At 36.6% G+C, this 26644-nt stretch overlaps 1 protein-coding gene across 1 annotated transcript in view; it reads right to left on the bottom strand.

Annotated features, from left to right (window-relative positions):
- LOC133516497 (uncharacterized) overlaps positions 1 to 26644 on the bottom strand; it is a 142168-nt gene that overhangs the window by 10154 nt on the left and 105370 nt on the right. Inside the window, exons 5-7 of the mRNA XM_061849484.1 lie at positions 22609 to 22717; positions 21555 to 21701; positions 4405 to 4539 (exon numbers count right to left, since the gene is read on the bottom strand). Of these exons, the coding sequence (XP_061705468.1) occupies positions 4405 to 4539; positions 21555 to 21701; positions 22609 to 22717 (391 nt within the window). The remainder of the gene's footprint in view (positions 1 to 4404; positions 4540 to 21554; positions 21702 to 22608; positions 22718 to 26644) is intronic.

The raw sequence follows: 26644 nt of genomic DNA, 5'->3' as shown, positions 1-26644 counted from the left end.
CTTGGTCTGAATGAAATTGTTCCTCGTCAAATTCTTCACTTTCGACCCATAAGTCTCGCAATGTGGCTTCAGCTTCAAACAAACTCGAAGCCGCTTCGGACAGGAGGTCGAAAATCTGCGGTGCTGCCGAATCTTTATTCTCCACCGCCTTCGCCGTCTTGTCCGCGAGAGTTGTAAATTCTCTTCTGAACTGTGTTCGTTTGCGTTTCCACGATTCCATCTTTATTTTTTATTTATGCACGGTCGCCAGATGTATTGAACTCGCGTTATTTATTGAAACACTTGGATAAACTGAACACAAAAATATATTTAAAGAATTACAATTAATAGGTCATCGCTGTTACGACGATATTTTCAGACTGCCATGGTTACATACATTTCAAATTATTCTATTTTACTGTGACATGGTTCTAAAACCAAATAGAAAATAATACATGAAAAGTAAACCATAAATAAAACCTTTTTGTAATGCGGAGCAGAATACGTCACAAGCAGTTTGTAGCATTTACTTTACTCTTTGGTTTATAGTTCCGAGAAAGACTCTCATGTGGCGCGGGAATGCAGCGGAGTGGCCCCATACAGGGCAAATCTCTGCATTCCATTGGAATGCAGCGAAGTAGCCCCATACAGGGCAAATAGAGGAGTGGCCCCATACAGGGCAAATCTCTGTAATCTCTGCATTCTCTGCTCTGCTCTCCGAGGTCCTACTCAACATCAAAGATCTGATAGGATTCCTTGAGGAGTTGGGTTGTCTGGACTAGCTTACCCCCCACCCGTCATGCAAAATAGTTCCCGTGATACAATACACTGCAATGTTATTCCACACACCCCGCTGGCGCTGGCTCCCCAGAAAACCATTGTGAGTGGAGAACATTTTCGGCGTCACTATTTCTGTTAGATTCACTTCTTGGAATTTGTCATGTTTCTTGTAATGGTGTGTTGTCTGGATAAATGATTTGTTTTCTAATCAAAGAGCCACAAAGTTTGAGATTTTAGACATTACAAGCAGGAGCTTGTAAAGGTAAAACTAAATCTTCATATGAAAGCGATTGAACCCGACATTTGATGCAATTGACGACTGGTTTGGCCTAGTGGGTAGTGACCCTGCCTACGAAGCTGATGGTCCCGGGTTCAAATCCTGGTAAGGGCATTTATTCGTGTGATGAGCATGGATATTTGTTCCTGAGTCATGGGTGTTTTCTATGTATTTAAGTATTTATTAAATATTTATATATTATATATATCGTTGTCTAAGTACCCTCAACACAAGCCTTATTGAGCTTACTGTGGGACTTAGTCAATTAGTGTAATAATGTCCTATGATAAAAAAAATAAAAAAATAAGTATATTCCAATGAAAATCTCATTGTAACTAAAACATAACTATTTTACGTAAAGTTCAAACTTAACAAAATTAATAAAATATTTACTGAAGTATGCGAAGCTGCTAATTTTTTCGCCTCCCTCATCGCTTTTGATGAATTTCTCGTTAACTTCCAAAGGCGCTCAAGACATTAGTTAAGAACTTTAATTAGTGCAAAAAGGTACTTCAAAGATATTTTAATAATAAATTTGAAATAAATGAGCTGAATTTCAGCTAACAAATTGATCAAACGCTGAAATCAACACCTGTAAATATGGAGAGAAGGTAATTTTGGGAATTAAGTAGACATTTCATGTTTAATATTATTTCACAGACGATATTTATTGGGTGTAAGCGCATGCTGAAGGTCCATAGAACTCAATACATACAAATGCCTAAATATTTAGAAAGCTGATCACTTTTCTAATCGCGAAAAAAAAAGAATGTTAAATTAGCTCCAGTTTTTTTTTAATGATACAGGAGGCAAACGAGCAGACGGATCACCTGATGGTAAGTGATTACCGTCGCCCATGGACACCTGCAACACCAGAGGTTTAATAACAATTTTAATCTATGAATAAAGTTGACTCACCGCCACTGACGAACGAAAAGACGCCGTAGCACGCGGAAATTCGTATATTGACCCGCCTGTTATTGTCTCTATCCCACTGTATAATTACGCACGCGCTGTCCCGCTCGCACTATGTCATTGACAGCCGGCATCCTGGGCGAGATAGCAATATATGAGCGTACGATAGAGATATTTACAAACGGATCAATGTACGAAATTCTTCGTACTACGCGCTCTTTCTATAACATCCATTTTTATCCGGGACTCCCTCTGGTCGCATAACAACTTTTGCCATATTATTAATTGTCATAACAATATATGCATAAAATTATAATTCATACAAATATTTAGTCAGAATTATTCTTGAGCATAACTGGGTTTTTGTCATAAATGAGTTATATTATCATTTTTATAGTCATCAATTTAATTCACATAAAATTTTAGGTTAGGCTCGTTAGGTATGCACAAACAATATATGACAACTGCTATGTATGTCATCAAATATTATGGCTAAAAATGTATGACACAATATAATATGACTTTTCATATTTCGTATCAAAGATATGACTTAAACTAGTATGCGACACAATATGGACCCTTTTTATCCACTGTATTTAAAGAAATAACTAATAAACCCTTTCAAAAATTAAACTCATAACGAGAATCAGTGTTATTTTCAATTTGAGAAGAAAGCACAATCTAATTTCAATCTGATCAAAATTCCAATATTTTCAGCGTTCATGCAATGGTTCCTTGAATAAGGAATTTAGTTGTTGTCTTTGAAAATAAATTAATTTCACCCCGCTTTTAGACTCCGCTTTTTTCCCTTCAAGACAACAATCATTTGCATTTAAACAGAAAATTAGTTTAACTTGAGAAGCTTTTTAACGGAAGGTTTTAAGTAATTAAAAATAGCTTGAGCTCTTGTTGGTGCAAGTAATAATATAAAAATGGGGAAAGGAAAATCCTGAGCAAAAAGAATATATATGTGTGTTAGATACATAAAAAAGGGTTATTTACTTGTGAATTACTCTACTTCTGTTGTTTTAGTGACAATTAAAAACAAAAAACCTATTGAATGAATTTTACATTTTAATATGCATTTTAAACGGCCGTGCCGCAGATGTCTGCAGACAGACAGCTTCGTCCGTGTGTCGTGATCTGGGGGCCTATCCAAGATGCCCATCGTTTAAGCCGTAATGAACGAATCGCTAATAATACCTCTCTGTCGCACTAATATGGAAGAGTGATAGGGATACATTAGCGTTTCGTTCGCTACAGCGTGCAGAATTGGCATCTTGGCTAGCCCCCTGATATTTCTGATAATTGTGCTCTGAACAATCACGTCGTCTCTATGGTAACCAAGGACACACTCACACACACATGTCGCTTGTCTAATTAACGTTATGACCATTCAGCCTACAGATGTGCAAGTTGCGGGAACTTTTCATAAAGTTGGAAGTTATCGAAAATTTCTTGAAAATTACTCAGAAATATAAAAATATCCATTTTATGTTTCGGAAACTTTCAATTCCCAGCCAAAAATGTGAGAAGTTTCTAAAGCTTTCCTATGCGGAAATTTTCGCAATTTTGGAAAATTTCCTACGTCACATAAGTAATTCCTAAACTCCCTTATACAAGTTACCGTCCAAATTTTTTTTGATACACACTTTTATTGTCGACTGTACTATATCTTCTTTGCATGTCTATCAAGTACTTCTCAAGATCTTTCTAATGAGTCTAAATTCGACGTGTCTATGTTTTTCCATCGAAGAGTTCCTTTGGCTACCTTCCGACTGCATAATCAGATCAGCTCAAAATAGACTTCTACCAGCTAATATAAGGAAACAACTCAATATTTGCATCAGATTACTTTGCCACACAATCATTGAGATAAACTACAACTTTCTCATCCATTTTTGAACAATCAAGAGAGCCTTTACCAGCTGGAGTAGTGAAAAATACTACATTGTGCAACGAGTGGGGAAGGGAAATATTGGACACGAGGGTGATAATTCGCGATAGCCGCAGGAAAAATCTTTAACTGATTAGTCTTCCATTCCGCGAACTTTTGGTCGTCCCCTAGGTACCTCCTTAGGTGCTGCTAGTATCATGGATTGTTTAGTATGATTTGGAGAAAGATGAAGCAATAAAATGCATAATCACTTTTTCCGTACAACATACACGAAGCTTTCCATCAACATAAACGAAGGTGATAGAGGAAGCTTTAGCATTGGCCAGCAGCGGTGAAGTATTCCCACATGTATCTAGCCATTATGAATGCATCGGCTCGATAGGAAGCGGAAGATCGCCTACTTAGAACTGTCAAGAAGTAATTCAAATGCATTACCTATGGATCACCTTCAAGTGCTATTGCCAGTATACCGCTCCGCTTTGCTGATCTACAGGTCTCTAAGCTAATTTTCAACCCTTTTTTTGCCTCGTTAGCTATAAAATAGAAGTTTACTTACTTTGCACGACATGCACGGTGACAGAGGCAGCTTTAGCGTTGGCCGGCACGCAGGTGTAGTTTCCCGCGTGCCGCGGCTCCGCTTTTCCTATCACCAGCTCACTGGTCTGACGCCCGTTGTGAACGCTAACTCCGTCTGCAACAATAAAAGAGGTAACTTCAATAAGCTACTTTCAAGACGTCTGAAGAGAAAACCCCATGCCGTCCGCATCAATAGTATCAGACTTATGTGACAAGTAAAAAAAATCATTACATTACACCAATTACAAGTTCTCACAGGTAGAAACTTCGTAAAGGACTTGACGTGAAATTACAAAATTAATAATACCTGTTATGCTTATAATTATGTTATCTGATAGTGAGTCTGAGTTTAAACATTGAACGAGGTAAGAAATTACAAAATTAATAATACCTATTATGTTTATAATTATGTTGCTTGACAGTGAGACTAAGATACATTGAACAAGATGTACAAAAGAGAAAGAAACAAGATAGAATTGCATAAGTGTTAACAGTGTGAAAAATCTTGGCTCCTTAGTTTACGTACTGAACTGAAGCTACATAACAGATCAATGAGATCATGATGTTTACAAAGCTGGTTAAAAGACTTAACAGCTCTTAGAAGAAATGAGTTTTTCCTATGATTAGTATGAACAAAGGGAATATAGAACGTTCGTTTATACAAAAAAATTATCCTCTCACAAGAGGATAGGCGTGAGGGGACTCAGCAGGGCTGCCAGATCGTATAATTCGATACAAATTTCGTATAATCAAACTGATTATCGTATCTATTATGTATAGGTAGTCGTTCGATATAATTGTATACGAAAAAACACGAATGGTTATTTCACATTCTTATTTCAGCACGGGATTAACAGAGACGCATTGCCAGCTTGATAATACGATACGGTGACGGTTTGAGTTTTCTCTTTAGACTCACCATTTGATCGGTTTGGTGTTCTATATGATGGGTGTTTGTTAATATGTGAGACGTGTTTTACTTTTTTGTGCTGTGTTTCGGCGCTACTTATTGAGAGATTTTAGTTAGTACTAAATACAAGTCAGTTTTTGAAGAAGTAATTTTTTTTTGTATAATCGTTTTCGTATAATGCAATCGAATTTCGTATAATTTTTGACGTTGGACTGTATAATCAAGATTTATGTACTGGCAGCCCTGGGAGACTGAGAAACATAAGTTCGCTAGCATATCAGGACACATGGTTGTGATTTGATTATGTAAAACAATTAGACTATAGCAAATAAGTACATTTAAACACAAATTGTAGAGACTGAAAATATGGAAAGTATTCGAGGAGTTGTTTCATCCGCTACTTTTGATGCTGACTTTACATGATACGAGTATTTCAGATTTCTCAAGGGTCACCAACGTATCATAATATGTCCAACGCATCAGGTGGCTCGTCCTAGGTTAGCTGGATATTATGTAAATAAAAAATATTCCCTTATCAACAAACCTGGAGTCCACCGGGAACTTGCTTATATTTTAACGGCGTTGAGCGATCCGTCTTCAGACAAGAAAGAAATTATGCAAAATGTTTGTTGAGAATCGATGGGTTTTGAGCTTCAGGGTCGTCTAATCTTTGCAAAGCTTGCCAGTACAGCGAGCTACGAAATTGCACGCGATTTTTCATAGATAACAAACCTAAACAGCAAATTTATCTAAGAGCTTTTGTTTAGTGAACTACTGGGATGATTAAAATATTTATGGGTTGCATACTTTTCTATACATCCGAAAACTCCTAAATTATTTTCATGGCTCTTCAGTACATAACTCTCACAGCTCAGCTACAACTAGTACGTTTCAAAGAGAGATCTCGAGTTGTCCCAGGAGACAAGTTGCATGCATTACAACTTTGAGCTTCCTAACTTGGGAAAGCCCTGGACAAATCATGTTAAAAGTCATGTGTAAATAAACAAGGCTCTTGTCATATTTCATAAAGATTGGAGTAGTTATCTAAGACGTCCGAGTGCTCGTCACTGTCTTAGTACATGTCATCTTTAAATTTTAATTACGTCATTAGATAACAGCAGAATGTTATCTAATGGGCATTAGCATATCATTAGTATCATAGCTGACCATTTGGCCCAATGGGTTTGAGCTTACTGTGGGACTCGGTCAATGTATGTAAACTTATCCTATAATATTTATTTTATTTCCTAAGCTCAGAGCATTTACGAGCCACAACGATTTTGCTGTAGTCTGTAAATATGAGCACAGATAAACTACTAAACCGATTTTTATTAAATTTTAAACGTAGAATTCATAGGAATAGTTAGACTGGAAGAAAGAAAATAAAAGCAGATAATGAAACGCGCAGGGGTGAAGCCGCAGGCACAGCTGGTAACAAAGAAAGGTACTTTTCGGAGTCAAAATTCCGCGCAACAACACCGTTTTTGACATTTGCGACAGTAATGCGACCGGCAGCACTAATGTCGTACTGCAATATTGCTGCAAACATGCTATTGACGGCAGTATCGCAGGAAATATCAAATTTAATATGAAATTCTCCTTAAAAATTATCTGCTGCAATCAGAATCCGAAGGGTACCTTAAAGTTGCAGCCATTTTCGATCATTTTTCAATCAGTTAATTATTTGTTTAAAATTATACACAATAATAATGAATATGTTAAAATAAATGGCTTGGAAAATACCTCAAATTAATCCGTGGACGTAACGCTAATAATAAATAATGAAGTTAAATTGATCATTGGATATGTGCGGCTAATTTCCCATTTTGGTTAATTAGTCTAATTAGTAATCTACTATTTTGCTATTTCCATTGTAGCGGTATAATAATCAAAATTTACATAACTAGTTTATTTACTAACTAGCTATATTAATGGTCCTGCATACAATTTTAATTGCAATATCTAAATATTTGTATAAAATAGTTCTATTCATATTATAGAATGTAACAAAAAATCACAAAAATAGTTCTAGCTCAATTGCTTCTAAATATGAGCAATTTAATTTAATTTAGCCATCAATTACTTATATTTTTGTTAAAACTCACAAACAATTAAAATTTAAAAACATGACACGGGTAGTGAATATACGAGTACTTACATAAGAAGAATAAGATATTGTTTATTTAAAAGAAAAAACATATTAAAAAATATATATCCTGCGGTCCCACACTAGGCTATGCCTGTCACATAAACACATATTACTTCATAGATCAAGTGACCGAAGCCTGTGGGCTTATATTTTCGCTTAATATTATTATCGTACCTTTATTGACCGAAGCGTCAGCGGATATGTCCATCAGCTTGGTGATGTTCTCGTAAAATTTTGTGAGCAGGTTCGATGATTAAATATAATTTTTGACGATTATTTTTTTGGAAACTTTGGGTATTCGCGAGGTCTACCAGCTCAAAGAGCCACTAATATTTACATTTTGTAAATTTTATCACGTCAGTTATTTTAGAATAGTTAGTTACCAATAGTTACTACAGTAACAAATTATGAATATAATTAATGATTTACACTGTACGTACTCACCAAGGAAAGAAGGAAAGGTAAGTATAATAATGAAATTAAACCTCCGTTTCATAGCGTGACGAAAATCAATGTTCGTAGCCGAAAACCAAGTAAGTGGATCAATTAATAACAAGCGAGTGTTCCAGCAATTAACGAAAACACGTTTTAGGCAAGTACCCACATTTATTGCTGAGTCACATGTAACCTTTGCGTGGGATCCTCGGTACCTATTTTCGTGCAGAAATATTATTAATATGGCTCATTATCAAAATTAATGTAAATCATTAATAAAAAGATTACAGGCGTGTAAGTGTAAGGCCTCAGTTGAAGCTCGAAACGGAGCGTTCGGCGGGGCGTGCAGCGTGGCGTCGGGCTCACAAGTGATGTGAGCAGCGTGCACTAAGGCCGCTCCTATACGTTTGCATTTGTTTAACATGCACGCCGCACGCCTGCCCCGCAACACGTCCAACTCGAATGTCCACTCAGGCCTTACACTTAAGGCTTCTACAGACCTAGCAACAAATGGCGGAAAGAGAAGAGTCATGGAATGTAAGGAAACCCACACACTCTACGACTCTTCTCTTTCAGCACAGACTCTAACTACGGAACCCTAAAAAGGGAATTTATTTTTTATAAAGAATCTGGTGAAACGTTTTACATTACATTCTACTCAATAAGTGGAAGGGCGATAAGCAAAACGGACAGCTTTTTTAACTTTAAGTAAAATTAACAATTTACTTCAAAAATATGTAAAGAATAAATATGTATAATATGTATGTAGGCTTACCATGAGGACAAAATTGTAAACATATCAATCATATCATTTACTATATATAAACAGACGAACTTTTCTGTTGACAAAATAAATATAAAAAGCTTGATGAAGCTAGATAGCGCTTTTTATTAAGTGTTGCACCTCAGTAGTTACGAAGCTTTTGCCGGCAAGCTTTTAGTATGAAACTTTTTATAATGTCTTTTAAAAGAAGGCTTTTAGATGCAGGGACTTGAAAAAGGGCATTAGCGCTTTTAATGAAATTAAGTTCGATTTATTTTTAGTATAATACAAAACAGAGTTAAATAGAAGAACTGACTGGATCTAACTGTATTTTTCTTAATGTATGGATTTAACGTAATTTAGAGTTTGTTTCACAATGTCCAATTAAAGTTCTGTGTTTAAACGTATCTATGCATATATATGTAGCCATAGTAGATCATTAACTCAGTTGCAATTACACCTGCATCGAAGAAACATGTCTTTTACTGTGTAACCTCCCCCTACATTCAAAAATGAGCTTTAACCGAAGGAACATATGGTCCAAAATCGAACCGGATCAAGTACGGGAGTGATGCAGGCGGCCGGCCGGCGAATACAATAGGGAGCGCATTCCTTAAGAGATAAGCGGAGTTGTTTACGTTGTTTAGTGAAGATTTAAGTAATGTTAAATAATTATTGATTTATAACAAACAGGAAAGTGATTGCAAGTGTGATTTACAAACTATTTGGCGTAAAGATAACTTCGTGTGTTGGAACTATTGACTTTGATACCTAGTGACAATTATCTGATTAATTATAAAGTGAATAAATAAGTGAATAAATTACTAAAATGCCTCCAATAACGCCCGAACAAACTCAATTCATTACCAAGTTAGAAGATGTGGCCGGTATGATACAAAAAACGCAATCTAACATAAAGAAGTGTCCAAAACAACGGCTAACCGAGGGTTATGTTAAACAAAGAATTAAAATGCTTGATGATTATTGGATTATGTTTAAACAAGCACACAATAGTCTCATGCATTGCACACCGCGTGAACAACGAGGAGATATCAAGTATTTTGTTGATGAAGATTATTATATTGTGGAAGACCTTTACCTCTGTTTGCAAGCCGACTTAACAGATTTATTGACCAAGTGGGAGTCTGAAAAAAAGGCAATGGAATTATCTATTATGTCAACGTCGTTCCATGAAGGGCAATTACCGTTTGTAAATCTGCCAAAAATCCAATTGCCGACCTTTTCAGGGAAATATGAAGATTGGCCCACATACCAAGATTTATTCACAGCCCTCGTGCACAACACAAAATTAACAAGTGTACAAAAGTTACACTATTTAAAAACAAGTGTCTCTGGTGAAGCAGAGACATTATTGCGGCATGTACAAATAACAGAAAATAATTACACACAGGCATGGGAGTTACTTAAAAACCGTTTCGGCAACAAAAGAATGATTGTTAATTCTGTATTAAAGAAATTAGTTGGTCAGAAGAAGATTCAAACCCAGTCTTCAAATCAAATAAAACATTTACTTGATACCACTATGGAATGTATCAACAGTTTAAACAATTTAAACGTAAACACGGATTCTTGGGATCCGATAATTATCTTTCTCGTCGGACAGAAGCTGGACGCTGAGTCAGTTAAAGACTGGGAACAAACTGTACATAAGGACAGCTCAGAAGACATGCCTAAGTGGGAAGAGTTACAGAAGTTTCTGGTGGCTAAGTTTCGCACATTGGAAATGGCCGCAGCAGTTTCAGTGCCTACACGTGATAAGTCACAAACTCCCAAAACATTTCATGTAGCTGAACAAGAAGAAGATGAAGAGAGCTTGTTCCAATGTGCTCATGCTAGCGTAGCATCACAGCCTACTTGTACCTATTGTAAAGGCGAACACTACATATTCAACTGCAAGGAATTTACTAAAAACTCAGTGGAAGACAGACATGATTTTGTGAGAAAGAACCGATTGTGTTACAACTGTCTTGTTCCATACCATAATGTATTTCGATGCAAACAAAAGACGTCGTGCAGGATCTGCAGAAAAAGACATCATTCTCTTCTGCATCAAACGCGAGAAGCTAATGAAGAAGTAGCTGCTACACAACCACAATCACAACCAGAACCTGACACGAAACTTACAACTTTGCACGTTACCAAACAAGAACCGAGTCGTAAAATGTTACTGGCCACAGCCCAAGTAGCGGTAAGATCGAGCGATGGTGATACACACATACTTCGAGCTCTAATCGACCCGTGCTCAGAGGCTTCATTTGTATCAGAACGAGTTGTACAATTACTGGGTTTGCCAAGAACTAGCATCAATGGAGTAGTTTCTGGACTTGAAGAAAGTACACAAATAAATATCAAGCATATGGTCGACATTACAATTTCATCAAGATATGAAAACAAGAAGACTGTTCTAGTTTCAGCTTACGTTTTAAAGTCTGTATCCACATATTTGCCTTCGAAACATATTTCGATAGATTCTCAGGCCATTGAAACATTGAAATTGGCTGATCCTACCTATGACATACCCAGCAAGGTGGATATGTTGCTCGGCGCAGAAATCTACTGTCAAATTATTCAAGAAGGTTTATTAAAAATGAATGATGGGATAGTCGCTCAAAAAACTACTTTAGGATGGATACTAACGGGTCGAAAACAAATAGAAGCACAGAGCGACCAACACAACGTTACAACATTACACATAACAAGAATGGTGGCTGAAGACAATGATTTACTGCGAAAGTTCTGGGAGATAGAAACTGATGTGTACAAGAAAAAGAAAATACTTACAAAAGAAGAAGAAAAATGCGAAGAGATATACAAAAGAACAACTAAAAGAGATGAAAGCGGAAGATATACAGTACACTTGCCATTGAAACAAAATGTTGAAGAAACTGTTAATCTATGTGGTGATACGAAACATCAGGCTATCAATCGATTTCAGAGTTTGGAAAGAAAATTTAGAAAAGACGATAAGTTAAAGCAGGAATACACAAATGTTATAAATGAGTACAAGGACATGGGACACTTGCGAAGATCAGAAACACAAAACGATGAAAATGCACTGTATCTTGCTCATTTGGCTGTTATTCGAGAGGACAAAGACACTAGTAAAGTGCGCGTAGTCTATGATGCTTCTGCTAAGGGCTCACACGGTCACTCTCTCAATGACACCATGATGGTAGGGCCAGTTTTACAACCAGATCTTCGGAGCCTAGTAATAGCTTGGCGAAAACACAAGATTTGCGTCGTGGGAGATATCGTGAAAATGTATAGGATGATAAATATGACAAAGGAACACATAAACCTGCAACGCATTGTCTGGAGAGATAGGCCGGAAGATGAGTTCGAGAGCTATGAGTTAACAACTGTGACTTTTGGGACCGCTGCAGCGCCATTCTTAGCAGTCCGTACATTAAACCAATTAGCCGACGATGAAGCTCACGAATTTCCAGAAACTGCACCTGTAATAAAGAAGTCGTTTTACATGGATGATCTAATGGTAGGAAATGAAAACATAGAAGAAACAAAGAAAATGTGTCAAGAAATTAAAGAAATATTGAGAAGAGGAGGATTTCGAATGCAAAAATGGTCTAGCAATTCAGATGAAGTTTTAGAATATCTAAAAGAAGATAACAGTACAAGAGACACGCTGGAAATCAAAATGGATAAAATAATAAAGATTCTTGGTTTGACCTGGAATAGACAAGACGATACGTTTGAAATTACAGTAAACTTACCTGAGATGAGAAGTCCTATAACTAAGAGGTCGATACTTTCTGATGTAGCTCGCCTTTTCGACCCCTTTGGGTGGCTAGCACCTGTAATTATAACTGCTAAAGTTTTAATTCAGAAGTTATGGTTGAGTCATCTGGGGTGGGATGATGAATTGACATCGGACTTGACAGACGAGTGGATACGCTATAGAGAAGAACTGGTAAATTTACAAAACATCAAGGTTCAGCGCTGGTTACACTTGACACGAGAAGATGATCTCATGGAGCTGCACGGATTTTCAGATGCATCCACTCAAGCTTATGCAGCTGTGACGTACCTGAAAGTTGTTAGAGGTGGTGTAGTATACGTCTCAATGATCGCATCAAGAACTAAAGTCGCACCCTTGAAGCAGCTTTCTGTTCCAAAATTAGAGCTTTGTGCTGCAGCCTTATTAGCAGAATTGATCAGTGATGTCGCAGAACTTCTGAAGATTCCTAAAAATAAAATATTTGTTTGGACAGACTCAATGGTCGTACTGGCTTGGCTGCAATCTCAACCTAGTCGCTGGAAAACATTTGTAGCGAATAGAACAGCAGATATTACCAGATTGATAGATAATGATCGTTGGAGACATGTGCAATCTGCTGACAATCCTGCGGACATCGCGACAAGAGGAGTCAAAGCGCAAGAATTAGCTACACAAGATCTGTGGTGGAATGGGCCTGACTGGCTTAAGAGAGACCAAGTAGAATATGAAAAAACAGAAATTGCACAAACAGAATTAGAATCTAAAACGACATGTCTTGTACTTGTAGATGAGAGGCCTATATGGGAGAGATTTTCAACAATGTCACGAATGAAGAGAGTGCTAGCTTATTGTAGAAGAATGTTAACTGAACGAAAAAGAGAACTAGAAGAGAGTAAACATTTAACAGTTAAAGAAATGGAAGAAGTAGAAGAAGAATGTATAAGGTTTTATCAAAATCTAGTATACAGAAAAGATATAGACGATTTGAAAAAAGATGGAAGAGTTAAGAAAAGAAGTACTCTAATCACACTTGCACCATTCTTAGACGAGAAAGGTTTGTTAAGAGTGGGAGGACGTCTTCAAAATGCCTCATTGTCTGAACAGACAAAGCATCCAATTATTATTCCACGAAACCAACATATTACAAAATTAATTATCAATGAGGCCCACACTAGAACACTTCATGGTTGGAATCAGTTAATGATGACTTACGTGAAAACCAAATATTGGGTTATCGGCTTAAAGTCATCCATTCGAAAATGCATTTACAATTGCAAGACCTGTGTCATAGACAAAGCTAAAGTCAAGAATCAATTCATGGGCCAGTTGCCAACAGTCAGAGTTAACCAAAATCGACCTTTTTTAAATAGTGGCGTTGACTATGCTGGACCTGTTTTAATGAGAACCTCTAAAGGCCGAGGACATCATGCAACTAAGGGATACATTTGTTTGTTCGTATGCATGGCTACGAAAGCCATTCATCTTGAGGCTGTATCAGATCTGACTTCACAAGCTTTCATAGCTGCTTTTAGAAGATTTGTTGCGCGCAGAGGCCATTGTCAAGATATTTGGAGCGACAATGGTACCAATTTTACTGGTTCTGCTAAAGAGTTGAAATGTATGTTCGAACCTGGGAAAAACAATTTAGCCAGCGAAGTGGCAGAACTGCTGGCTACTGAAGGGACAACGTGGCACTTCATACCCCCAAGAATGCCTTCATACGGCGGCCTATGGGAAGCGGGAGTTCAGTCTGCCAAACGACATTTAGCCAGAGTAAATAAGGATACTAAGCTGACTTATGAAGAATTAGCCACTCTGTTGACTCAGGTCGAGGCCTGTCTAAATAGTCGTCCTCTTTGTGAAATAGACAGTACCACAGGAGTCCCGCTGACGCCAGGACATTTCTTAGTGGGTGAGCCCTTGGTCAGTGTTCCAGACTACAATTATGAGCACAAAAAGGTCAATATACTTACCAGATGGCAGTTAGTACAGAAGATGACACAGAACTTTTGGCGTCAATGGCAGAACGATTACCTTAACACACTGCAACAAAGATATAAGTGGCAAGTTACTGTACCAGTGCCCTGCATTGGAGATTTAGTAATCATAAAGGATGAAATTACGCCACCTACTAAATGGTTACTAGGGAGGGTCAAGTATCTTCATCCTGGAGCAGATAACCTGGTGAGAGTGGTAACTGTACAGTGCAAGGGAGACCACGAGCTTAAAAGACCTTTATCAAAATTAATATTACTTCCTAAAACATTGAATGAGTAGTTATAGACCGAATCTAGTACAGTCAAGTATATGATGAAGTGAGTGAAACGATTTTGCATGTGCTGAAGTGAATATTTTTTACCAAAGCGTATATATTATTGTTCATATCTTAAAATTTTCATCTTTTTTGTAAATGACGGTGCATGCCCTCTGTTTAAATTTATTGAAAACTGTTAGTTTTGGCGGCCGGTATGTTTAAACGTATCTATGCATATATATGTAGCCATAGTAGATCATTAACTCAGTTGCAATTACACCTGCATCGAAGAAACATGTCTTTTACTGTGTAACCTCCCCCTACATTCAAAAATGAGCTTTAACCGAAGGAACATTCTGAATAAGCTACTTGCCACTTATCTGACGAATAAAGTCATCGTTGGCGTTTCACAATCATCAAATAAACTTAATAGGGTAGATAAAGTGCTAAGTTTTGCAGAAAGTTTTATCTGGCAGTTCATTTATTTTTTATTTTGCTATCCAATAATTTAATTGGACATTGTGAAATAGACCCTCTGTACTCAGAGTGACCAGCTATACTTAAAATGTGATTAATTTGATACTCGTACCATTATATTGCAGTACTTAAATAGCCCAGTTTTAAATGGGTGTATGTATGGCATAAAAAGGCTTTCAAACCTTTTTTTGACGCGATAATGCTAATGATCTTAGTAGATATCAACTAAGAAGATTGTTTGAAATTTAAAATCAAGTAGGTGATAATATCATAGTTAAATAAGGTCTCTATAAAACCTAAGCATGAATACGTTGAAGTGACTGAAATCTCCCTCACAACAATAACGCGAAAATCTGAATACAATTTGTAACCCGTGTTTATTTTGAGAGTTAATACCTAAACATTGGTCGTCAGCTTCACAATACTATTTACAGTAGAAATTATTCGAATTACGTCACCCAGATTGGCACCAGGGAGTGGGCTTTGTGATTGTTCTAAAATAAAATTATTTCATGTTGTTCATCTTCAAATTGTTTTTCGGTGATATGTATATAATGTCATCTTATCGTATGGTTGTGAGGCCTAGACACTAAAACAAAAAGAGGAAAGTCAGCTCCTGGTAGCGAAAAGGAAAGTCTTCCGAAAGATCCTGGGACCTATCAAGAGAAATGATGGCACGTTGAGGAAAAAGAATGCCCAAATCGAGGAGTTGGTGGGCAAACCTAATATCATTGGCGAAACCAAGTTCCACAGTCTTCGCTGGTTCGGCCACATACTTAGAATGGAAGAGGATCGGGCTGCCAAGAGGGCGTACTTGGGAAGACCGACTGGTGGCCGCCCGGTGGGTGGACCTAAATACCGCTGGAGAGACAGCGTTGAATCGGATCTGCGGCAGCTCCAAGCCGATAATTGGCAGGAAGCGGCGGAGGATCGGGAAAAGTGGCGTGCTCTTGTTTTGGAGGCCAAGAACCTTTTTGGGTCGCTGAGCCACATTAGTTAGTTAGATAGTCATCTTATTAGACAGTAAGTACATAATTGCAATGTGGAAAGACGTATAAAGAGATGTATAATGTCTTGCTGGGAAGACCGTCATAGGGCTTCTTTCATATTTGTATACGTACTCGTACACCGCTCAGATACAGTTTCACTCTTTCTGCTCAACTGATCTTCTTTAAAAGGGACGAATAGCTTTTCGAATCTATCGAAATAACGGATTTTTTCTATGAAATTCCATTTCGGGAGAAAACGGTTTTCATTAACTAAATGCTAACAAATCACTTTGATTTTGATGTCGATTGCTTCATCATAATATATTCTAGATTTGTTTATAGGTTTAGCTTTTTTGAAAAAAAAAAATTGTTTTACTAATTAAAAAAAATGAAAACCTATAATATAAACCTTGTTTTTTCATTGTGTCAATAACATAAAAAAAAAAACACGGAGAATGGAAAATATTTAGAAGTGGAAAAACGTTTTAATTTCTTGTATGGACACGTTCGCTCTTAAGCGAAGTATAAAAAAATGTTTTATTTCTGATAAGAATACAATCATGATAATTATATACAAACGCAAGAGTTAAAATCGATGAAGAACATATAAACGGTCTTCCCTTATAGACTGTCTTAGCCACATTGACCTTACATAATAATTTGTAAAAAGTGGTAGACTTGTAAGTCAATGAAAAACTAAATAATGGTAATTTCAATTTTTAAGCTAGATAGCAAGTTAAAACTGCAATGATGTTGGCATTTTTAAAGAACTGAGTTGTTTTAAAACTTATCACTGTCACTAAATATTAAAATATACTCTTAGCGTCGCAAAAAGCCAGTGATATTCAGGCCAGTTTTTAATAAAAACAGTATTGCAAATTTTTGAGATTTATTCAACATTGGACTCCATGGCAATAGCGATAAGATCTAAAATAGGTTAGACAGTTGCAGATTATACAGTGAAAACCAGGCTAGAATGTTTGCATAACTTATTGTACAGTCTTGCAAATTGGCTGGTGAATTTAAAACTAGGGTAAATGTTGTATTTAAATGTTAACGTTCATTAAAATAAATATTCCATTTATCAATTGGTTGTCAAATGTCATTGTCGAGTGATAATTTTTGCGGCATAATATTTGGCAATATTGTAAATAATATTTGGAACCCACAAAATGATTGATGACAAGGTAACCATATATACCCAAATATCTTCGTTTTGATAAGATTTGTCTTTCATTATTACATAGGAATGAAATTAAATTTACGAGAGTAGAAATAAAATGAGAAAAGTTAGCATTTCAACATAAGTCTTGATGTATCTCTAACAATTTCTCGTATCGTGATTGTTTTCTGCTTCATGATAATAATTCATTTCATAATTTTGCTTATACAATTATCGTTATAAAATCCAAAAACGCCAAACCATTTTCTAAAGTAAATGATTTGGCGTAATTCTGATCAACGGTAGTGTTAACTTGTGAGGTTAACAGCGCCATCTATCTGACCCCTTTCATACTTTATCGAACCCTAGATGGCTTATCGATAATCGATATTATAGCCATCCAATAAGGGTACTTAGGCACTCCATAGGTGGCACTGTACTCAAATATAATTAATTTAGGCTAGCTAATTTGTGATGTGCTCATCTCACTTTCCCAATATATTTGCACACGCAGTTTGTCTCCGACTCCACACGTGCCAACAGGTAGTATGTAAAACTTCTAGTAATTTACTCGCTCAAATTTATTTGTAACTATTACAATTTCTAGCAAAGAGTACGTTGAATGTTCATTAATGTTATTTCAGAATATCGTTTTAAAATGACAACGTTACTTGAGACTGTATGGCGGCGTCTTCCGAGCGTCAGCGTCTAGTCAACTCTATCGCAGCTGCTCGGCTCGACGCAACGTTGGCGTAACTGTGCAGCGACGCCATTTTCCATAGCGCCTACTTATACTCTGTATCTTTAAGTATTGATATAAATGTAAACAAAATCTACCGTCAAATGGTTCCTTAAGCCAGTTGAGGGTAGATGAAAACATTACAGGATCAGATGATGTAGGTTAAAGTCACTTCGTTCAGTGGCTGATCCGGTGGTTTTGTATTTGGTCGATTAACCAATAAATGTTATAACAACCCGAAAATTGTTTGTTTACTTTTATTGAAATATATAAAGATACATAATTTAGACGCCGATGCACAAAACACGCTCATGTGGAGTGACCCTTACGTGTTAATTTAGATTTATGTCCATAGGTTCACACTTTTCATTACTAAAGTAATCAAGATCCTCACAAATGAAAATATCAACTATAATTTACCATTTAATATGATACTTCATTTAGTACAACTTCGATAATTATGGTAATTATCTGGGTTGACACACTATTACCGCGAAAATCGAAGTTTGTGAATTCGGGGCTTCTATCTCTGTCAGTCTCATTATGCCTTAATTAGAGTAAAAGAGAAAGATGCTGGAAATTTGCAAACTTCGGTATTCGCGGCCGGCCCTCAGTTTCGGCATTAATTAATACCGGGAAACTGAGATTGAATTGATTTACCTGTACTAAATAATTTAATTAACTGTGCATCTTATACATAAGATTTGCGACCTCGTGTGTTTCATTCAGTTGTAATTAATTTGGAATTACGCTTTCGAATATTATACCTATAATTATAATAATAGTTTATGATAAAGGACTTTGATGTCTTTGATGTATATTATTTCGATAGGATAATATATTATTAAGTACTTAAAAAAAGAAGGACGACAACTTTAATGAAATGACGGTCTTTTTTTTTAGAACTGATTGTTAATAATTAACAATCCGCTACTAATTATTAGTTCTCAGCTCAAGTGGCTTCCTATTCTTCTTCGCCGTGACTCTCATGTTCTCGCCATCCTTTATGGCATTCTCTTTAACCCCGCTACATCACCTTATCTCAAAGAGCGCTTCAAGTATCTCTCGCTCCCCCCTCAACTACTTCAAAATGTTATAATATCTGTTTTACCTTTCGGGCTGTTCGATTAGCTAAATCACTTCCCATTTTAAAAAATTAGCTGAAACTATACTTTCTATCTCTGCCTTAAGTTGCCATTTAATATATTGTACAATATATTATATTATATTATATATGTAAGAATAAATATATATTATATTCTATTGTATATTTATTAGTGTATCAGGTATCGTTTTAATACTTAAGTATATAAGTAGTAGGTATGTAGTATGTGTGTTTGTGTTAGTCTCCATATTTAGCTCCTTACACTACCTGTATGAGTTCTACATTTCCTGCTACCTAAATGATGCCTGGAAGAGATCGCTTTTTAGCGATAAGACCGCCTGTTGTTACCTGGTTCTATTTTTCTTTAAAAGTTATTTGTAGTTTTACATGTATGTAAAATGTATAATTGTTGGTGTACTCAATAATATTTACTTACTTACTTAACTACTTTTTTATAGCAAATTAGCCAGAGAAAAGACAGTCTCCAATACTGGCCTCGAAATTATGAAGCCGAGCTAAAAAATACGAACCTAGTTTTAAATGATTACTTATAAAAGAACTGTATTTGCCTAGATCTAGATTTTGAATTATGTTCTTAAGTATGATTGATTGAGTTGAGCGAGTATTTTCATTCCCTCTTATCTTCCCAACTACTTACTTAATGGAATTTATAGATCCTTCGTAACTTTTAGATGATTTATGGGCATTGGATCTTTCGTAATTTATTTTTACTTTCCATTGAAAAAATCACAATATAAGTAGGTACATATACTGTACACACAGCTAAAATCGTTATCTAAATTCATCATCATCATATCAGCCCTTTATCGCCCACTGCTGAACATAGGTCTCTCTTCTAGTACGCCACTTGTCCCGGTCCTGAACTTTCTCATCCAGAAGTGACCCACAACCTTCCGAATGTCGCCCACCCAACGAGCCAAGGGACGCTAGGCGCTTCTTTCATCCGAAAGCGGCTCCCAACATTCCGTTACCATTTTGGTACACTTTCCCTCACTGCCTAGCAACATGTCCCTCCCGATTCCATGTTTATTAATGATGTAACCTACGTCTTGCATGTTAGTGCAGCGTCGGATCTCGACGTTCTTCACTCGATCTTGAAGCTTGATGCCGAGCATGGCGCGTTCCATGGCTCTCTGTGCTACACGGAATTTATACACAGACCAAGGAATAGTGAGCATTCATGTTTAGGCACCGAACGACATGGTGGGCAGGACACATTGGTTTCAGGCACTGTGGAATGTGAACTTGTCCGCTAGTTTATTAAATGTCGCCCGACCAAGCTAGATTCTCCTGGGTATCTCATTCTGCTGGTGTGTTTTTTCAAATGATAGAATATCCAAGGTACAAGTTTTGATCGACCACCTTTAGTATTTCATTCCCAGTCATAAAGATTACAACTTTAGTATTAAATGTTCTGCAAATGTTTTAGAGCTCTACTATTTTTTTCACGCCTAAGTGGGTAAAAATGCTTCTGAATTTTTTTATTACAAGACAAAGTTACGGGCCTAGCGTAGTCTCAGCTGAAATGAATTTTATAAATATGGGGTCCATCCTTCAGATCTTGAAGTTAATAATATGTATAAACAAAGAAATTTACAAAATTAGGACGGAGTCTTGGTGGACCGCACTGCGCACGTTAGCCTTTTTAGGGTTCCGTAGCCAAATGGCATAAAACGGAACCCTTATAGTTTCGCCATGTCCGTCTGTCTGTCTGTCCGAGGCTTTGCTCCGTGGTCGTTAGTGCTAGAAAAATGAAATTTGGCATGGATATATAAATCAATAAAGCCGACAAAGTCGTACAATAAAATCTAAAAATTTAATTTTTCTTAGGGTACCTTCCCTACACGTAAAGTGGGGGTGAATTTTTATTTTCGCTTCAACCCTAGAGTGTGGGGTATCGTTGGAAAGGTCTTTCAAAACTAATTCTAGAAACATTTTTTGATAAAGTAAATATATTCGGAGATAATCGCTCCGAAAGAAAAAAAAAATGTGTCCCCCCCCCTCTAACTTTTGAACCATAGGTCCAAAAAATATGAAAAAAATCGTGGAAGTAGAGCTTAAGAAAGACATTAAATGAAAACTATAGCGGACATGATCAGTTTAGATGTTTTTGAGTTATCGCAAAAAGTTTTCCCTTCATAGTAAAAAGACTTATTTTAATTAGGTACTAATTATGCAAATTTGCCTATTTGTTTAACTCAGGTGAAAGGTATCGTTTCATCCCTTGGTTAACAATTTACTATACTTTAAGCTCCAGTTTAGCTTATTGTGACGGAAGAGTAACTACGGAACCCTACACTGAGCGTGGCCCGACATGCTCTTGGCCGGTTTTTTTTAAATATAAGTTAGATAAGATAATAAAAACTTACTCAGGTCATAATTGATCATCCTGTTCTCGAAGTACCAGAAGACGTAGGACGGCGGCTCGGTGGAGCGCCGCACTACACACACTAGCCTCAGCATCGAACCCTCGTGGATGATTTTCTCTGATTCCCCCATTATTTCCGCGTAGGCAGCTGTTAAATTAACATTTTGTTAATACTAGATAAAATAAGTTAATACTATTTATTGCACCATAAATCATCTGTAAGCATACAGAAAATTAAATACTAATTCAAAACTGTACATGTAATGAACAAGGGACGGTTTTTATCGTTGATAGTATTTTGGAAAGCAGGTCAGACAATAATACAAAATATTATATTTCTGTGTTAAATGAAAAGAGCAATTTTGTTTTAAGAATTACTGGAAAAGAAGAGATATTGATATAACAATTTTTACACAGTAATAGTTGGTATTGGCGCTTACTCTAGACAAACAAATATACTTATATAATACATGCAAAGTTATCAACAGAAACACTGAATGGTGTACTTTTTTTTTTTTGATTTTACAATTTTTTTTTTTTTTTTTTTTGATTTTACAATTTTTTTTTCTTCTGCCAAACTGTAAGACAGTTTGTTGGCAGAGGGAACTCCCTTAAATACAGATGGGTTAGCTTATTGCCTAGTTAATTAATAAGTAAGTACGGTACATCTTATAGCTTATTGTGGTGGTAATTTAATTTTGTTTAATAGGTACGTTTTCAATTTACATTTAAACATCCTAAATGATTTACATTCCCTTATATCATACTTGGAATGTGCTTTAGACGTTTAAAAGGAAAACTTAATCAATCCGTATTAAAGCAAGGCTAAACAATCCCAAGGGACCTAATCTTCACAACTTTGCAAATAATTAATTAAAAAAAGTGATTAATTCAAAGGAAACGTTATACAATATTTATTTTATATTTCTAGCATGTCCCAGTAGGGTGAATTGGAAAATTAAGAGTAACGACCTTTGCCCAAACTCAGGCCCTTACATAATAAATGTAAATATGCTTAAGACTGTTGGCTTTTTAAAAATAAATGGAAAACTTACCAACGAGAACCAGCTTAAAGAAGATACTCGTAGGCGGGTGCGTTGGGACTTGGCACTCGTAGTAACCACCGTCTGCGGACGTGGAGAACCGTATGTGGAGGGCCCAGTCCTGGGAAGAAAAAAGACATTGAAAACATCATGGCTAAGTTTTAGTAGTCGTTTCGTAGTCACCTAGAAACCCTTATAGTTTCGCCAAGTCCGTCTGTCCGTCCATCCGCGGATTTGTTCCGTGATCATTAGTGCTAGAAAGCTGCAATTTGGCAGAGAGACATGAATATGAATGGCGACAGAACGTTAAAATTTTTCAAACAAAAATTAAGATTTTTTTTACGGTACCTCCCATATACAATGTATTTGTTTAAAAAAATCGCTTTAACCTGATAGAAGGGTATCATTGGATAGGTTTTTTAAAGCGAATATGGGTCTTCAATAAGAATTTTTTGATAAAGTGAATATTTTCGGTAATAATTGCTTCAAAACTTGCTAACTTATGAATCAAAAAATGATCCAAAAAATATGAAAAAAATCGTAAAACAAAAGCTTAATAAATAATTTCAATAAAAACTATAGCGAACATGATCGGTCCAGCCGTTTTTGAGTTATTGCTAAAAGTATTTTCTTCTTAGTAAAAAGACGTACAAAGCGCTGCGAAGGTACGAAGGTACTCCCATATGCATGTACCGACATGATACTTACTTATACATAGCCCCCATTTGGCCTATACTGACAGAATGGTAACTACAAACCCCTGCACTGAGTATGGCCGACATGCTTTTGGCCGATTAAAATTATAAATGCAGCAAGCTATTTATAATTTAACTTGTATTCATCTGAACTGTACTGTTCAGATTCAGAGTACATCAGCATTTTACTTCAGCATTAATGTGAAAATCGATGTTGCTGCTGCGATTTTGGATATTTGCATTTGCGGCAGCAATGCTGACGGCTGTAATTTCGCGCTGCAATTATTGACATAATATCTAAGGTCGGGCCTTACGGGCACTAAGAAATGTGCTAGTGCATGCGGTGTCACTCATGAAATCGAGCCAAACGTTTGAATGAATAAAAACCGGCCAAGAGCATGTCGGGCCACGCTCAGTGTAGGGTTCCGTAGTTACTCTTCCGTCACAATAAGCTAAACTGGAGCTTAAAGTATAGTAAATTGTTAACCAAGGGATGAAACGGTACCTTTCACCCGAGTTAAACAAATAGACAAATTTGCATAATCAGTACCTAATTAAAGAAGTCTTTTTACTATGAAGGGAAAACTTTTTGCGATAACTCAAAAACAGCTTAACTGATCATGTCCGCTATAGTTTTCATTTAATGTCTTTCTTAAGCTCTACTTCCACGATTTTTTTCATATTTTTTGGACCTATGGTTCAAAAGTTAGAGGGGGGGGACACATTTTTTTTTTTCGGAGCGATTATCTCCGAATATATTCACTTTATCAAAAAATGTTTCTTGAAAACCCGTATTAGTTTTGAAAGACCTTTCCAACGATACCCCACACTCTAGGGTTAAAGCGAAAAAAAAAAATCACCCCCACTTTATGTGTAGGGGAGGTACCCTAAAAAAAAAAATTTTTAGATTTTATTGTACGACTTTGTCGGCTTTATTGATTTATATATCCATGCCAAATTTCAGCTTTCTAGCACTAACGACCACGGAGCAAAGCCTCGGACAGACAGACAGACAGACAGACAGACAGACAGACGGACATGGCGAAACTATAAGGGTTCCGTTTTATGCCATTTGGCTACGGAACCCTAAAAAATGACCACTAATATTTCCTCTAATATCGCACAATGTATCAGTTATATATGTTTTAGTAAATATGACAGTTCGCAACCTAATGTTAACTTAAAACTAAAAATACACATGTGCAACCAAGATGATCCTTCCCCCTGTGTATGCATTGAACTGGAAAAAGTTAAATTTACTAAATATCTAGGTGTACTACTTGATCAACGCCTGTCATGGCACATGCAACTCGAAAATGTAAACAATAGAATAAGAAAACTTAATTGGATTTTCAAGATTTTTAGATATATTACTACTAAGGAACTACTGAATCAACTTTATATAACATTAGCACAACCTGTCATGAGCTACTGTATTACTGTCTGGGGTGGCGCTGCCAAAACAAAATTTTTGGAGGTTGAGAGAGGGCAACGCTGCCTGCTTAAGGTGATGTACTCAAAACCATACAGGTTTCCTACAAAAGAACTATACGAAATTAGTGACCAATTAACAATCAGGAAACTGTATGTTTTGAATACAACGCTCAGGCTACATAAAACCCTAGATTTTAACTCTACTATTGAAACTCGTCGACGTCAAAACAGTGTTGCCCCCTTATCAAGCTATAAATCTATGTTTGCCAAAAGGCAATATAAAGCGCAATCGGCATACATCTACAATAATATAAATAAGCTAATTCATATCCATCCATTACTGTTGTATAAGTGTAAGATAGAACTCACAAAATGGCTGAAACAACTAAGTTATGATGATACGGAGTCATTATTGTACCACGTGAATTATTAACTATACGTAATATATAGGCTGAACACGTACATTAATCCACACACACACACACACACACACACACACACACACACACACACACACACACACACACACACACACACACACACACACACACACACACACACACACAAATATACGAATGTATATATATATATATATAGGTATATATATACATTCGTATATTCATATATTAATTAGGCTAGAACATAAATCAAAAAGCATATATATATATATAATAAATATAGCTATAAATCTTTCATGTACTTATGGAATATTTCCCTACTACTAAGTAAAAAGACTGTATGTTATGGAGGAGCGGGGCATCCTGATACAGGTTCATTCACCTAAAAGGAAGCTCCAACCACTTATGTCAAATTGTAAACCTTTACTTTATAAGGAAAATAAATATTTTTCATTTTCATTTTCATTTTTCATTTTCATCAGTGTTAACGCGCCCCACTCGCGGACTCGCTGAACGGGTCCCCGCCTCCCGCGCTCGCTCCCCGCGGGCCGCCACCGCCGGCCCGTCGCCTCATCGCTCGCCGGCATTCATTCCTCCAGCGCTCTCGACCAGAGCGCGCGCGCACACCGCTAATCAGTGCTCGCGATACACGTACCTATTTTTTTATGTAATTTAATCGCTCAGACCAATATACGGTTTTAAAGTACAGTTTGGTGTCGTCTTCATCATTTACGAACCTTCGTCAACAAGTTTCGAGCCGGATCCGACGTAAAGCAACTTTAAAGACGCCGTTTCGACGAGGTCCATCAAACACAAAGAAGATAGCGCGCCTGGCCGAGACTACAATCGCCATTTTTATAACATCGGAGTGAATCACCGCGAGCCAACCTAAGCTACAACTACTACAATAAAGCGAAATTTGTGAAGTCATCGTCCTGCCCGAGAATAAAGAAACGAGACATTCAAAACCAGAAAAGGGTTCCACAAACCAAGAACGGCTCCACATACCAGGAAAAGGGTTTGCAGTGTTTATTTGTGAGTCGTTCCTATTTTATTTCTTATTGCGCAGGTATAATTTGACCACCTTTATTTGGTACTTATTTCTTTAATTTTCAATTTAATTCTCTTCTAGCTACTAAAATCACATTCCTGTTTCACGTCACCCAACTCTTAATCAGTCTACATCTTAGTTAAATCGTAATATTTTTTTAATATTCCTTTTTAATTTACAAGCTTTCTTATCAAGGTTAACATTCCCGTTCATATTTTGGATATTTTTATTACAGTTTCCGTAAAATTAGCTTAAAATTAGTAACCACATTTCAAGGCCTAATTAATTGTATTGCAACCATTTGTGCCAACCGTGTGCCATCATTGCTATATTTTAATATTTACTTGGAATATTTCAGAAATCTACACGTGTTCGTATTTGTACCTACACGTAACCAAGCCGTGCCGGGGCCGGAGCTACAGCGTGCACGTGCACGTGTACACCTGCTTCCGTCAGTGTTCGCGCTTGCT

The sequence above is a fragment of the Cydia pomonella genome, chromosome 3, assembly GCF_033807575.1.
Source record: "Cydia pomonella isolate Wapato2018A chromosome 3, ilCydPomo1, whole genome shotgun sequence".
Lineage (NCBI taxonomy): Eukaryota > Metazoa > Arthropoda > Insecta > Lepidoptera > Tortricidae > Cydia > Cydia pomonella.
Note: the sequence above shows the minus strand (reverse complement) of the source record. Positions and strands in the feature narration are given on the sequence as shown.